Genomic DNA, 17,233 nt, shown 5'->3' on the forward strand with positions numbered 1-17,233 from the left:
TCGTGTGTGTCACCACGCATTCAACGATGAATGAACGAATCAGGCAAGTTGTTAATGCCAATTGGCATATCTTAAATTGCAACCCCTCTTCCACTTCCACCCTGAGCAAACCCCTGTTTGCGCACAGGAGAAATAAGAACCTGAAGGACAAAATAGTCCATTCCAAATTTAATGTGAAACAAAGGAATGGCGAGCAATTACAGAGATCACTACTAACAAACTTACCAGTACGAGGAACAGTTCCGTGCTCCTCCTGCAAGTCTTGTAAAAATATTCTAGGTGGCGAGACTTTTGCCCACAACGGAGCCACATTTAGGGCTCAAGATCTGTGGAATTGTAAAACCACCAATGTGGTTTACTTTATCAGTTGTCCTTGTGACATGGACTATGTCGGTGAGACGTGTAGAGCCATCCAAACACGTCTCACTGAACATAGATCAGCCATCAAGACCAAAAAATTGAATGCACCTCTAGTTAAACATTTTTTGGATTTCAGTCACAAACCAGAGGACATACACTGGCGCATTCTAGAGAAAATCAAAGTTCCCGACAGCAAGGGTGGGTGTGCCATTCGAAAGAAACGAGAAGTGTATTGGATTTTTATCTTGGACACACATAGAAAGGGATTAAACAATGAAATCCCTTGGGAGAACGCTATCTGTCCCTAAACACTATATGTGTTCATTGAAGAAACCGTCTTCCCATAAGATAACTATACTATAATTCAGTAAAAAGATCCCTTTTCTCCTAATTGTAAATAATTTATGTAATTAGGTTACATCTGCTCCTTAGAACGTATGTTCGTTCCTGTATTCTTCTGGTTCTCCAACCATTTTCATTTGCTCCGTATTCTATAAACAGTATGAACTGACTTGATTTAAAGTTCCATTCACGTGTAAACACCCCGCCTTGCAACAATGTTGCACGCCTGCACAGTCTACGGCCGGTTTTAATAGTGTAAGCGACGGGTTCTAAGAAATGCGGAATATACTCTTTCATCCAAGAACTATAGTTGCCCGTATTTTGTAATCTCTCATGTGCCTACTTCGTAAATATTAACACACTTGTTACTCTTCACGCATCATGGCGGCTAGTAAGACATAGTCCATTTGCTATGTTTATTATTAGGGACCGGGCTGACTATCAGTCCGTTTTCGATAGCCCTCGTACATAGATTTTCAATTAGCCTATCGTTAAGCGCTAATTAACACAGAGACGCCCCGCCTTTAAAAGAAGGGAGGTACCTCTCGTATGCCGACTATCCCTTCCAACGGTTGCGGGACGCCATCTGACACATCGGTCGTGACGCCCGCAGGTTGATGTTACCGCGGATGCTCTAATCATTATAGGTAAGCGAGTTGCTACAAGTTATTTAACCCCCCCCCCCCCGCCCCCCCCCCCCCCGTTTTCTCCGCCTCTCTATTCCGTGACAAATTTAAACTGTTGTGATTACGGCTAGTTTAAATAATGGCATATTCTTATCTTTTACTTGCCATCAATGCAACAGAGATACAGCCGTGACCCCTTTGCCGCTCGAAGTTGATCAGTTCCATCGAAGTCGGCTTGGGAACATTTTACCTTTGGAATCTGTAAGCATATGCCATTTCTTTCGATGTGTATTTGCCGACACAGTCAAATCTGCCTTGGCTCACTTTATTGACGGCACAATTTCATTTCTTGCTTGATTTCTAGAAATAGAGCCATGACCTATTTGCAGCATGAAGTTCAAGAGCTTCACTGAATCAAGCTAAAAGAATAACCTATCTCTCCAATTTGTAAGCAACCAATCTCCATGTTGATTTGCCGCCATATTTTATATTTCTTCTGTGCCCACTTCATTAATGATCTTGCACTATTTTTTCTGTTTATTCCCGATCGCTAGACAAGCGTGAAATACATCAAACTAAACGTCGGTTTCATACCGCTGTATGATAATCACGTAAGTCTGCTATCGAAGTTTGAAAAACTGCCCAAGAAAATAGACATGTGGATATTTTTTAGAAACACCCGAGCCTGATTTAGACTTTAAGGCCATTTACCTTTGACAGCCATTGCGCGAATTTGCACTTTGATCTTAACAAATGTGAGGAATTTAAAACAGCCACACTCACTACTATTCTCTAAACTGTGGCACAGTTTGATTATTGAGACTTGTTTTCTTTTTTAATACCTACAGTGCGCAGCTTAATATCAGGAATAACGAGCGCCACTTTTCATAAAGCAGCAATACAATACGTGGACTAATAACTACCGGGTTAAAACACATCAGCACCTGGACAATACATGACGGTGCCCACAAGATAATAAACCGCACTCGTCGTTAATTAGAGTATTAGGTAAAAAATAAGTTGGTGTATCCACAGTCTTATATAAATATTTTTTTAAAATAAACCAAAGTAGAGTAACTAAATTAAAGTTAATCCACCTATTTATGTTTAGTACTCTGAGCCGACGATTGACTTCTATCAGAAGAACTCAAGCAGTCGCAGTTATCCACACAGAGGACAATCATTCCCCTGCAGGTTCCAGGTATCATTGGAAACGATTTTGATTACTCAGATAATTGGTAAGGAGTAAAGAAATGTATTCTATAAAATAGTTTAATTATTAGAATACCCAATAGGATTGTTTGCTCCTTTGCACTCAGCTAGTTAAGGATGGTGGGTCCCCTAATTCCTTTGGGGCCCTGAAGTTCCATTACTACAACACTGCTCAATGGTAAATATTTTGTAGTTTGTACCTTGTGTAGCCTTATGTTATAAGCTACCCAAGTAGGGAGTTATGTCGGTATGTGAAGCCTTATTTTGTGGACATTTGACATGTAACAAATATAGTGTTTAGAATAAGTGATTGTATATTGAGTCATCTAGGATGATTTTTTAATTTAATGTATATGTCTTCCAGATTGTACATGTGGCTCCTGAAGAAGGCGTTCTTGTGAAAACGCCGAAACGCGCGTCGAAGAGGACTACTATTGTCCGCCACTGTTTTATGAATTAATGATGTTTTTGTGTATAATTGATTAGATGTTGTATTTTCTTTTATTTTATGTTATAAATTTTAATGTTTTTAACTTGAGTATATATACCTAATAAATATAACATTTTGTTAATTTTTTTTAAAAAAATCTTGTGTGCTTCATAATTACCGTTGTCTCCCGATATTATATTTGAAAGAAAAGAATTATTTTCACACTGTTCTTTAAAAATAACAGCCACTCCCCCCCCTCTTTTATCACCCGTCCGGTTGGCTAGGCATATTTTATACCCGGAGGGTACTGCCGATGCAATAGAGGACGTATTGTCCTCATTTAGCCACGTTTCTGTTAGAAACAGTGCATCCCATTGATGCTCTTCTAATAGCAGCCAAATTTCATCTGCGTGTTTTGCAAGAGATCTGCAATTTAGCAAGCCTGCTCTGAAATCCCTACTGAACTGTGGTTTTGAGTTAACGGGGTCTTTTACTCTCGCGTCATCCAACGCTCTGAGTAGTGTCCCGCATACTCCACAGGTGCGAGAGAGGGTGGTGGTATCAAGGTGGATCTTATGGGTGCAGGCAACGGCCCCCTTGTTAAGAGACCAAAGATCATCCCGTGACCACATGATCCTTCCCCTATGTGCATCCTCACCGGCAGCAAGACTGGCCGCAGCCGCGGTCTGGGCGCTGACGGGCGCAGACGGGCTTGCCTTAGGCTTCGGCGTGCAAACGGCGCTCCCGCTATGCTCATCCATGCCGGACTTTCCCCAGCTCAGGGGCTGGTGCGCCCCTGGAACTGGTTCTAGCCGGCCTATGCATAGTGAGTCAACAACCAGCTCGCCGCCTTCCTCGAAGCCAACAAATCCCTCGACTCCTCACAGTCCGGCTTCCGAGCAAAACACAGCACTGAGACCGCCCTCATCGCAGCAACAGACGACATTCGAACTCTACTGGACAATGGAGACACAGTCGCCCTCATCCTCCTCGACCTCTCTGCAGCCTTCGACACAGTCTGCCATAGCACCCTTCTACAGTGCCTCAGAAACATCGGAATCCAAGGAAAAGCACTGGAATGGATCACCTCGTTCCTCACCGGAAGAACCCAGAGAGTCCGCCTTCCACCATTCAAGTCAGAGGCCACGGAAGTCATCTGCGGCGTACCACAAGGATCTTCACTCAGCCCCACCCTTTTCAACGTATACATGAGCCCCCTCGCGGCCATCGCCCGCCAACACAACCTCAACATCATCTCCTACGCGGATGACACTCAACTGATCCTATCACTCACCAAAGACCCTAGCACCGCCAAAACGAACCTACACGAAGGAATGAAAGAAGTAGCCGAATGGATGAAACACAGCCGTCTGAAACTGAACTCAGACAAAACAGAAGTCCTCATCTTAGGTACCTCCCCCTCCACATGGGACGACTCTTGGTGGCCAGAAGCCCTTGGAAAAGCACCCATCCCGACAGACCACGCACGGAACCTGGGCGTCATCCTGGATTCCTCACTTTCAATGAACAGACAAGTCAACGCCGTCTCTTCATCCTGCTTCAACATTCTCCGCATGCTCAAAAAAACATTTCGTTGGATCCCCACCGAAACTAGGAAAACGGTCACCCACGCTCTGGTCACGAGCCGACTGGACTACGGAAACACCCTCTACGCCGGGACTACCGCTAAAATCCAGAAAAAACTCCAATGAATCCAAAATGCCTCAGCCAGGCTCATATTAGACATCCCGCGTAAAGAACATATCTCTGGTCACCTGAAAAACCTCCACTGGCTTCCCGTCAATAAGAGGATCACTTTCCGGCTCCTAACCCACGCACACAAAGCACTCTACGAAATCAGACCAGAATGCCTCAACACACGAATGTCCTTCTACACCCCCTCCCGCCAGCATCGATCCTCCAACCAAGCTCTTGCCACTGTACCTCGCATCAACAAGACCACCATGGGAGGTAGATCCTTCTCCTACCTGGCAGCTAAAACCTGGAACTCACTTCCCACTTACCTTCGCCTTACCCAGAACCACCTAACATTCAGAAAGCAACTTAAAACGTGGATATTTGACAAGTAATTCCCCACCCCTCCTTAAGCGCCTTGAAACCCTCTGGGTATGTAGCGCGCTATATAAATTCTTTGACTTGACTTGACTTGACCGGGGTGCCACTTGCAGTCACCTTCCTCTAAAGCCCTGCCTACCCAGGATACACAAAACCCTGTCTGGGATGGTGCTAGCACCGCCCCTGACAGGAAACCCTTTGTCCAAGCTCCCCTCGCTGGAAGGACTCCCAGCTGCAGGGGGTCAGACTTGTGTCTGTGGTGGCAGCATCCATTTTGTGATGCTGAGGCTCGAGTTAACTTTAACCGGGGTTCACAGTTACATACATGTCGTGTCCCTCTAGAAGGGTGGAATGCTAACCCCGTCGCCAGAATTGGCGAGGGGTTAGTATTCCAATTCGTATGACACCTTACTCGACATGTTTTGAATAACCGCGAGGATTATAATGCACTTAAGAGTATATGGTACGCGTTATCATAGAACAGCTATTAGGACTTGGTTCCGCAAGCTGCAGACGGGCTCAGCTCATGCCAGAGCACCATCTCACATAATTCCAAGCACTCTGCCTTCAGGATTGTTAAGGCCTGCCATAGGAGTGACTGATAGGAATACATGTGTCTATTTTAGGGTTAGATATAGGTATACTATATCTAAAGCAAAAGGTGATTACACCACCTTGCCCCAGCTGTCGTGCAGCCAGTTGTGTCAGATTTAGATGGCCAGCCAGGGGTGGCATAATACATGCTGCAGCCCCTGGTAGGCCCTGGGTACACCTATGCCCTGAGTTACAGGGTCTGATAAGGTGGCCCAGTACCAATTGGATATGTACCTAAGGTACATGGAATCCATTTTACAGAGAGAGCAGTAGGTCTGGGGCCCTGAATAGCAGGGTCCCAGGTCAACTAAGTCGAAAAACCAGCAAAACACCAGGCAAGAAAGTTGGGGGTGACCATAATCAGGTATCCACCTTCCTACACTCCCCACCTCCGGTTTCTCCCCCGGGTAGGCCTCCGCAAAATGGCGCTGATTTGGGCGCTCACTTCCCGTTTCCGGCGGTTCCAGGGGAGCCTGGATGGCCTCCCCCCTTCCCTTTCTGTTGCCGATCGTGCCACAGGTGCCCTTTCAAGCACCAGACGATGAGTAGGCCTACGGGCCACCAGGTCCCCTCATGCGGGCCGAAAACAGTCCAGGCCCCAAGCCGGGGCCTCGATTTCGCGGAAGTGCGGCCCAAGACTCCAGGCAGGGCAGCAGCGGCCGCCAAAGATCGAAGGGGCCGCGACTCGGCTCCCGGGCGGCGGTGAGCTCCGCTTTTCGTGTCTGCCGCAGGTGCTCTCCTCTTCATCAGCGCCTACCACGCCCCTCGTTCTCCCTCTTTGTTAATGGGGTGGTAGGCCATTTGAGGGAGGACCCAGCCGATACCCCAGTCCTGGCGGGGGAGAAAACACTTACCCTGCTCTTCGCCGACGACACCCTCCTGATGTCCAAAAGTCCAGCAGACCTACAAAAACTGCTGGATAGGTTTAGTTAATTCTGTGTTGAAAGGGGACTAACCATTAACACTACCAAGACCAAGCTAATGACCCTGTCACTATCAAAAAGATTTATGAATAACATCTCCCTGAATGGTACACCATTAGAGATGGATGAATCGTTTGACTACTTGGGAGTTCGGGTTAATAACCGGATGAATTGGAACTCCCATATGGCCAAAATGCTTCTCAACCACAAGCGTGTGTCAGGAGCAATTTTAAGAGAGCAGCAAGCCTCTACCAGTAAACCAATAGCCCCTGCCATCGTGGTGTATGAAGGGAAAGCATTAGCCTCTGCAGCATACGGATCGGAATTATGGGAGTTTGAGAATACCATTGACTTAGTCAGATCCGAGAATAAGTTCTTTAGAGGACTGGTATCTCTTCCAACTTCCACCCCTTCAAAACCCCTATGTCAGGATTTGGGAAAACGCTCAATTAAAGACATAGTACGGCTCTGCCCTTTATTATTTTGGGTACGTCTAAGAAGGACGCATGAACTGGCAAATTATGCAGCAGCCTTCGACGAACTCATTAGATTGGACACTGGTAACAAGATCAAGTGGATAAATAAACTTAGACAGTTCGTTTCAAACTGGGGTAGGTGAAACATGGGTCAGTCAGTGCCCATCGCCCAAACAAATAATTAAGAAACTATATTGGGACTGGGTGCAGGCGGAGGAGTTGCATAGCTCCAAATGGGGGCCCCTTACCGAGCAATTTATGGAGCACTAGCAGCCCGCCCCAGCGTTGCCAGGGGCAGAAGGGGGCTGGGGGCAGCATTTCCGGATTGCGGCAGCATTGCCCGGGGAAGAAGGGGGCTTGGGGCAACATTTCAGGCTTGGGTGCACTCCCGCCTGGCCCCCGCCCGCCCCGACTTGCCCAGACCGCCTCCCGCCCACCTGCCGCCTGCCTCCCACCTCGCCTTTGCCTTACCCCGCCCGCCCTGACATTGCCCAGACCGCCTCCCGCCCCCCGCCGCCTCCCGCGTCCCCTTTGCCTTTGCCTTACCTGAGTCGCCGCTCTTCCCTGCGCTCCGGACTTCACCGCCACTCCTCGCTGCTCGTCACCGCTCCTCCCCGCCTGTCGTCTTCACGCACGTTGTGGACATTGCTAGGTCGCGGCTAGCACTACGTCGCGGCCGGTGCTACTTTTAGGGGACTACTTTGTTTTTAAAGTTTAATTTTTTAATTTACGTTTTATTTTTATTTTATGCAGCCTATGTCCATCTACACACCCTGAGGATTACAACAATGCATTGGGTGTGTGGATTGGCACTGTGGTTCCCGAGTTTACCTTGCCAATAGGTTTCTGTTCTCTCTTTATAATAGTAGTATAGATTTCTCTAATTGTGGAACTGGCAAAAATCGGGGGGGGGCGAACATAATAAAAAGTTAGCCTTTTTGTTCAACAGTCTGCATTAAAACGCTGCAGAGAAATCAAACAGTACTGGTAATTTTGCAATTTCGAGTACTATGTGTGTGTGTGTGTGTTTGTGCATTTGTGTGTGCGCTTTGGTCTGTGTAAAGGTATTTGCATATGTGTGTTTGTGCACGTATGATTGTGTACGTGTGCATCCACTCATAGTCTGCCTGTGTGTGTTTGGGGAACCATTTATGTCTGTGCTTGTGTCTGTATATGTATGTATCGGTCGGTTATAAGGCTTGTGTGTGTACACCAATAACAGCGAAAGTCAACCACAACCGTGTCCCCTATGTTCCAGGAATGCCCACTAAACTAAGTGAATTGTAAAATAAGTACCAAATATCGCTTTGTGTTAGCTGGCACCAGTTGAGAATTGAAGGATCTTTTAGAAAGAGTTGCCATGCAGGGCACGGTTTTACATCCATGGAGACAACACAAGCAAGCACTGTTGTAAACAACAGCTAGGAGCAGATTCAACCCTCAGCCAAATGCATTAAATATAAAACAACAAAGAGAGGAGACAATATATTTTTCTCTCCACTGGTGAATTATTCAAGGTGCATTTCACCAGCAGTCAGCGGAGCGTGTAAAATGCACATGATGAGTTTAACCAACAGGGGGTGTCAGGCATCAATGTGACTTCTGGTGAAAAAATATTCTTGTGCCCCAAAAAACGAGTGGTGCGTGCGCTTGCGAGCAGCAGGCCAAAGTGGATGCCTGCTTGTACCCCAGGAGGACTGGTGAGTGCGAGTGGTGCATTGGCCGCACGGCCATGAAAAGTGGCACAAGATGATGCCTGTGCTCGAAAGCCAGATGGCAGCTGTGCGTGAGCTCGGTGCGCGAGCTCGCGCCGTAACCGCAAGCTTGTCGCCAGCGTGGTAGCACTTTGAAAAGTCCACTCCAAAATGTCTCACCTGAGCCAGCATGCGCTGTCTCAGACGAGACCTAAAAAACACTATTGAAGGTAAGTAATTTGTTCTTCTGATAGACTTCTAACCACAGATTCCTTATCTTAGAATAGATACCTAAGCAATACCTTGCTGAAGGTGGGTCTGCAAACTGTTCAGCCCAAATGGACAAAATGACCGTCTCAACAGACTTGATTGTTAAAGTAGCAGTGCCTCGTGAACGTGTGGAGTGATGCCCACCTGGTAGCTTGTCAGATGTCCAAAATATACATCTTGCATGTCAACGTAATAGTAGTGGCCTAATCCCCAGTAGAATGGGCCCGCAGGTGTTTTGTTAGGTCAGCTCTTTGGTGCGACTGATGTAAAAAGAGAGGGCTCTTTTGGGGTCTAAACGATGGAGTTTCTCCTACTTGGCAGGGGGGGGGCGAAAAAAGCCAGTAACACAATACTCTGGCCAGCATGGAAAAGTTCACCACCTATGTTAGAAAGGAGGCACAAGTCCAAAGAGTCAGTTTGTCTGGATACAAGCTAGTGTATGGAGTTATAACTGAAAGAGCTTGAACCTCACTGACCTTCTTGGCCAATGTTATTGCCACCAAGAATACTGTCTTAAGGGTCAGTAGCCACAAAGGGCAGCTATTCATGGGCTCGAAAGGGGAGCACATAAGGTCATCAGAACCAGATTGAAGTCTTATTGGAGCATGATAAAAGGGGTAGGAAGTAACAATTGTTGCTATCTCTTAAGAAGAAAATGTGTCACAACAAATGACTTGAACATTGAGGGCTGACCCTTTAGTTGCAAGAAAGCCTAGAAGGCTAAAAGCTTTCCTTTTTGCCAACAACAGACCAAACAACAGCACCTTTGATAAGGAGGCAGAAAGTGGATCAAAGCGACGGGAGGAAAGCCAAGCCACAAATGTATCTCAACAGTCTGCGTTATACCGTTTTTGTTGAGGGTTGCCTGGCTGCCAGGGAGAAATCACAGATCTCGGGAGAAAGATCAAAAGCACTCCACTGCTGCAGCTCAATCTGCAAGCATTAAGGTGCTTCTTGGACTAACCTAACATCGATTGGGATGACTTGGGATGAAATGATGATCGTCCATGGGATCAGTTCCAAGAGTGCGCCCAAGATCTCCCTCAGATCGACATTGGCGCAGGGCCTTCTTCTGCTAAGCTGCCAGGAACTTCATCGCCTGCCTATGAATCATCGTCAGATGAATCAACCTGAAGTCAGCGCAGGCATTGGGGTTGTGACCCGACTCAAGGCAAATCAAGTGTAGGTCGGAGACATACATCTGTCTGTGTCCTTCCTTACGTAGTTTAAAACTCCTCATAGATCATGCTCTGTTCTTCACACCGTCTTGCCCTCATGACCTTGAACGATGTTTAAACATAGATTGCTTTAAATTTTCCTTTAATTTATTCTTAATATGGATAATGAGTGGGAGTCTACAGGTATTTTACAGAGAAAAGTAAAACAGGACCTCACATATGAGAAATGGCAATGGATCACAGAGATTATTTGCAGTAACATTAGTGAGCTGCCGCTGTGCTATAATATTGAAAACAAACATTCCTAAAGATTACATGGAAACACACTTAGAATTTGGACCAGTCAGCCTGAGCAGTGTCAGTGGCCTGGCTAAAGAGGGCAAAAGCTGAAATTGGATAAAAAATCCAAAGATATTTAGAACGGGGGTCCCATAGCTGCCAAGGTTTCAGATTGCCATGTGTGACATTTTCATAATTTCAGTGTAATTATGAGTGACATTTCAACGTCTATGAGTGACACTTTATCACAAGCAAAATCAAAGAATGAAGGTGAGCGAAACATACAAGTTACACACATTTGAGGAACTATAAACCCAACGATTTTAAAACTGCCTCAAAGCAAGCGCCAGAAATGAAAGGGCACTGCCTGCACTTGTGTGTCAAGGGCAGGAAGTTGAACACAGGTGTCGATCTTCCTGGAATTTAACACAGCCAGCACTGGGTGGCAGCAGCAATTCATCGGGACCCGGTCTGTCGATAAAGGTACCAGAATGTTAAAAGCAACTATTTGCCACATATTAATGGGGAACCGGTACCAGTGCTGGCACTGCACGCTAGTGCTACTGAGGGCCCCTAATACACGGATCTTCTCTGCTGACTTAATTGAGGACAGCTACCTAAATATCACAAATTAATTGCAGAGTCAGACGTCAGATGACTCGCAAGCCGCCGCAGACAGCACGGACATTAGCAAGCCTCGGGAGAGTGAGTATGGCGCACTAGTGCAATCAGGACGCTGTAACTTTCTGAATATAGTTGACTTCAGCAATGCACTGCTCAAGCCGAATCATTAGCGAGCCGTGAGTGGTGTCCGCCCTGGTCAGCGCGCCGCAACCCGTACTGCCAAGCCCCAGATTACATCAACAGACTGTCACAGGGCAAATTAATACTTAACTGCGACGGTGGTCGCGCTGAGAGTAATTTGTTGGATGGCACCAGTATTGTGATCCTGGGCTAGCGCTATTCAGTGAAAGCACATTTGTAGGTCAAGCAGAGTGAGAGAGAGGTCACACTACAGGCTGCATTCACTTTGTTTTGAGGCGAGCGGCAAATATTTGCACAGGCTGCCTCGTCATGGCCTAAACACTCCGCAATGATTCGGTGGATCAGCAGCTGAGTGAAGAGGCCGGTGTCCTCTGTGCTCAGCAACGTCACAACACGTACGGCATTGGCAGCTGTCTGGCCATATATTACTTCTATCTCTGTGTCACAGTCACACTGCCGGCGGTGAGCCACACGGGGTCTCCAGACTCTCCCGCAATCATCTGGAGGATCACGATGCCTGAGGCAGGGGCCCAGTGCTGCGACTGTAGTGACTGTCATAGTGAGGGTTGCGGCCGCCGGGTGCCGGTAATAATATTTAAATGTCTGCGCAGGCTGAGAGGCAACAGGCACTCAACTCGCTTGTCTGTGTCTCTCGAATCCCACGCCGCTTCTAACGACCAGGGACCTCACTTCCTGTGCAGGCAGCCGGACGTAACGAGGTCTCATCCGATTAATAATCCCCCCATGGCGCCACAGCAACCAATAGAAAACTCTTCTGAGCTAAGTGAGGGCAGGCCCCCATCCGGGTGTAGTCTTCGACACTGAATGACTGTGTGTCATGTGTCTTCAGTGATTGACAGCCAGCTCTGATGGCAAGTGAGTACACAGTGCAGCGCCGGGAGTTCAAGTTCAAGTTCGAGCATTTATATAGCGCACTACTCACCCAGAGGGTCTCAAGGCGCTTTGGGAAGGGGTTCATTATTTGTCGAATAGCCAGGTTTTACGTTTTTTTCTGAAGGAGATGTGGTTTTGAGTAAGGCGGAGGTGAGTGTGGAGTGAGTTCCAGGTCTTGGCAGCAGAGCCTGAACACAACTCAGCACGACTTACTGAGTAGCATTAAAAATGCGTGACATTGCATTTCAGTGCGATGATGCGGAGCACCGCACTGAAATGCGGGGGTGTCACACCTAATGCGTGATACTTGACAGGACTGGGGCCCCCAAAATATGGTTGGTCCATGGCTCCCAAAATCCTTAAGACGTCCCTGTTTGTGTAATGCGCTCCAATGCCTTCATCCAAAAACGTCAAAAAAACATCCAGAGCACGTCAGAATCTGAGCTTTGTGTGACAGATAAGAGTGCATAATTGCATAATTTTCATATTGCATAATTTTCGTGACCAGCCCATTAATTCCTTCAGCAGTATTCTTTCTGAGGATCAGCACGCAAATACACACAACCGCCGCCCGTCACATGGATAGGTAACGAGTACAGATTCCTGTATAGTAAAGAAAGCTGTCTTCCACAGAGAGGAGTCTTTCTTTCATTTCTATCTAGGGTTTTAAACAGCAATATTTGGCTTACGCCCGCCCTTTCCTTTGCTCTAATTGGCCGACTCGTAGAGCTGCAACTACGAGTTTCTGCTGGTCTCCTATTGGCTTACTGGACTGGTCACTCGACTGAAAAGGGCTGGGACGCTTCCGCTTCCCTGTGCTCCTTGAGGGATCCGTGAATGCTGCAGGATGAATGCGCCTAGAAGCGGACGACAGTGACCACGGCGTTTGCCCTCCTCTGTCACATGCACATGGTACCTCCAGGGGCTCCATAAGAAAGTAGAGGAGCGGCCCATTTGGGTTAGTTCGGGGTTGGGGTGGATTTGGTTTGTGTTGTTTTTTCTTCTCTCCAAAGCGGTGCTATTTTTGCATGCTTGCAGCATGTGTTTGTGGCTGGGGATTTGTGTCTCCAAAGAAACAACAATGTCGCGTACTCCTTTTCTTTAAGTGGGACAATTAATGTCCTTGGCAATACTGCTTTGGAAAGTGTTGTTAAACTTTCTTCCATTCTTAAGCTTCTATGGATGAAGGGAAAATGAACCAAGTTAGGTCGCTTTGGACAGTATTGTTTAGAAGTTATTGGCTTTCGACTTTGTCATTCTAATCTAAAATGTTGAGGTATTTTCCCGTTGTTATTTTCAGGCTAGTGTGGTTATTACTTTAGAGATGGCGGCCTTTTTGCACAGCATGTTGTGGGGGACTTGAATTGATTGCTGTTAGGCTTTGGATGTGTTATTTGCTTCTAATAGTTGAGTATGTATGCGTTTATATTTTTTTGGGGGGCGGGGGAGGTTGACCGAGATCACTGCCAACATGATTGTTTTCAGATTGCATTTATTTTGGTAGGGGCATACCTTTATTCTAGACTAGAGGGATGTTTTGGGGTGGTGACTTGTTATTGTTCTCATTCATCAATTAGGGTTTCTTGAGAGGACTATTTTTTTTAATTGTGTGTCTGTTCTTTAAAATTCATTATTATGGTTCGTCACGCGGATACCAAGGAATTTGCTATTTGCGAGGGTCCTTGTTTTTTTTTTTTTTTTTTTTGTGGAGGTTCATGAAGATAACTTTTAAGTGGCCCCGCCTCGCGTGCTTACCACTCCTGGGCCGAATTATATGGGTAGGCGACTGAAGAATATTACTACCTTTTTTATACGCATTTTGTGCTTATTGGAAATTGTGGGAAATTAACTTTTGGCATGTTCCTTGGTGTTGACTGCTCTAAAAGTAGGACCTGGGACTGATATGCTTGTAATAGCTTTGCACAGTAAATTCGTTTAACTCAATTAACTAAAGGCACACCGTACCAGAAAATGTATTGATTCAAACCATGAATGTGTTTTCTTTTGGATTATGCAGTTCATCTATTTGGAAGCATTCGTTTTGTATTCATTTAGGTTTGTGCGTTGCATGGGTACCTTTGTATCTATCTGTTTTGTAAATAAAAGGGTCATATTCTCTAACTTAATGTTAATCTTTACTGTTGACAGAATAGAAAACCGTTCATCCTGTGATTAGTATGAAACTTCTTAACGGTGTAAATCCATTGTTGCCTTGTATCGGTGTGCCACAATATGCGGGTCATCCATAGTACATTGGCCATTTGAAGATGTTGTCTCTGTTACTGTTTGCATCTCAAGTGACTATACTTAGGCCCAGATGTAGGTACATCTAATTTACCGACTCATAAATACCGAATTTTACTGATTCGGTATTTATGAATCTGTAAATTAGAAGGAGGCAGATGTAGGTAATTTTTAAAACACAATTACCGAATCTGTAAGATTCTGTATTTACCGATTCGGTAAATACCGAATCAGTATTTCCAATTGATTCCTATGGGCTTTGAAGCCCATAGGAATCAAAGGGAAATACCGATTCGGTATTTACCGAATCGGTAAATACCGAATCCTGGCAGGTGGAACGGGGTGTCACTTTGATACCCTGTAGCCCCCCAAGTGCAGGCTTGTGTGCCATGTGGCAAACATACATGCCCTAAGGGCATGTCTGTGTGTCACACGGCATAGGTGTACATGCACAGATGTGCATGTACACCTGAAATCGGTATTTTACCACCCAATAGGTTTGGGTGGTAAATATCGACTCCTAAAGGGCCTGTGGCACTCTGAAGGGCCACCTACATATTGATTTACAGAATCTGTAAATTTACTGATTCTGTAAATCTGATGCCCCCTACATCTCAAAAGCCAAATACCGGTCGGTAACGGCTGAAATCGGCCTTTACCGACCGGTATTAGGGCTTCCACATCTGGCTCTTAGTCTTTTACCATGATTTGTATTCCGACACCGTCCAGCGTTCTGTTACCCTTCTAATATGACACACTAAGGACTATAAAAGTACTGCCAACAAAGGGACCATGCAACCTGACACTTTTCATTCAGTAGTAACCACATCACCCCCTTTGTATTGTTAGCAAAGGTAGAATGGTGTAAAGTCAGTTGTCGCTCTTTCTGTTCTCTCATCAGCTACTTGCTCTTGTTTCTTCAGGTGTAATTTTTAATTCTAAGGGTAGCCCACTTGGGAATAAAATGTTCTCCTTCCTGGCAACCCCTGCCCATTGTTACTTTTAAAATGGTTATAGTCCTGAAAAGGAGCTGGCTTGCTCAAATTCGTAGTGATAATAGCTTCCATGCACTGTATTAGATACACATTAAAGCTAAGCAAGTGCCTGGAACTGGGAGTAGAATATCCAATATTTGCAATCTGGAGTCAAAGCGAATAAGCTATTCTTCACGGGTCAAAGTTCCCTAAAAGACATTAAGTTGAAGCTCTGCGAAGAACATGTTTTCTGTTTAGGACCTTTTCTGGTTGAGTGAAAAAAAATTCCGAGCTGGAATTATTACTTTTATTCAAAGCTATTGAAGCGCAAAGATTTAGTTTGTATAAAGAAAAATTGTAATGGGGTCCTCATTGTTACCATTATCGGAAATTAATGATAATTTAGGTAGGATATTTAAGAGAGACCCCCTATAACTGTGTATTTTCGAATTGCAACTGGCCCTCTGCACTGGTTTTTAAGACCAAGAACACCTTATGGATAAAAATGGTTTATACGGCACCAAGCCGAAACCTGTGCCTGACACTGCTTTAAAGGGGTCAGATACACTGCACAGGAGATGACTTCACTGAACAGTTGGGAGAAGGTTCCTTGCAAAGTCAGATGCAATGTATTAGATTTTTGGATGCTGTTGGCCCTTTCCATTAGTTGGTCTTCTCCTGGTATCTCCCATGACAAGTACCTGCAGTTTGCAGGACTTTCCTTTGACGTTTTGCAGAAAAATCTTACTTGTAAGAGTTTGCCTATCACAGTAGGTTCATTTCTTCTCTAATAGGCCACTTGGACCTCCTGTTCTTCAGATGCGTGCGTTAAATCAGTAGATTGTAGAGCAGTTTGTTTGAGGAGTTTGTTTGAGGATATCTAGGCGTTGGCAGGATCTAGTTGAATAGCCAGGTCTTCAGGGACTTTTGGAACTCTGCAAGAGATGAGGTCTGGAGATAAAAGGGTAGCTCGTTCCATGTCCTCGTACTGGGTAGGAGAAGGTGCGACGGCTGTATCTGCTATGTGTGATGCAGGGTTGAGGGAAGCAGGATGGAGGTGTTTGGTGGGCTGATAAAAGTACAGCAGCGGTTCAAGTTGGTTGGTCTGCAGCTGTTTAGGACCTTGTATGTGTTGGTCAGTAGCTTGAATGAACAAGCTAATTCCCTTCGGTAATGCCTTATCTGGTAGAAATATGTAGCTGCAGATACCTTACGTTTGAATTTCCCCAGACGTCAGACTAGAACCCGTAGATATTTCGTGAGCAGTAACCCTGGGCATTGGTAGGTGGTGTTGGTCTGCTCCGCGTGGTGTTCAATGCTAGAAGTAACGTACGCATCACCTACATAGGTGCCATCTCAGTGAGTTAACATCAGTTACTTTTCATGACTTTCCATACAGGGGCGCAGAGCCATGAAGTGCACTGGTGTGTTTTAAATTAGGGCCCTGAAAGGGATCAGCCCGACCCTAGAAATCCTTCCGGGATGGATGGGTAGGCAGGAGATCTGTGGCTTGATCTCTACTAGATACAGCATTTCCGACGGTAATTAACTTGTTCATCTGAGACTTCTAGCTGCAGATCCCTTATATTTTGAATCGATACCCAAACAATACCATCCTTGGAGGTGGATCTGTGGAATAAAGTAGACCATGAACTCCTGCAGGACCGAATGGGCGAGGTGCCTGTCCCTGTGGACCTGACTGTGGAGGCAGTAATGCTTGGTAAATGTGTACAGGGACACCCATGTTCCTGCATGATTGATGTCCAGGACAAGAACTCCCGGGGCTAATGCAATTGGGCGCAGCCTTGGCTCTGGTGGAATGCACTGTTAAGCTTTCAGGAAGCCTGTGCATATCAGATAGCAGATCTTGATGCAGGGAACCACCCATTAAGAGAT

The 17,233-nt window shown here is 45.9% G+C and overlaps 1 protein-coding gene across 4 annotated transcripts in view; it reads left to right on the forward strand.

Annotated features, from left to right (window-relative positions):
* Window positions 1-12,892: 12,892 nt before the first annotated feature.
* The window catches only part of LOC147701569 (GTPase KRas-like), a 233,455-nt gene continuing 229,114 nt past the window's right edge, over window positions 12,893-17,233 (forward strand). For 2 of the 4 annotated variants that reach the window (XM_086930235.1, XM_086930234.1), the window contains exon 1: window positions 12,893-13,077. Coding sequence is in view for 1 of the 4 variants with exons in the window: in XM_086930232.1 (XP_086786358.1) it covers window positions 12,971-13,031 (61 nt within the window). In the remaining 3 variants the exon portion in view is untranslated. The remainder of the gene's footprint in view (window positions 13,078-17,233) is intronic. The other 2 variants (XM_086930233.1, XM_086930232.1) reach the window with 2 other exon arrangements.

The sequence above is a fragment of the Lissotriton vulgaris genome, chromosome 7 (assembly GCF_964263255.1).
Source record: "Lissotriton vulgaris chromosome 7, aLisVul1.2, whole genome shotgun sequence".
Lineage (NCBI taxonomy): Eukaryota > Metazoa > Chordata > Amphibia > Caudata > Salamandridae > Lissotriton > Lissotriton vulgaris.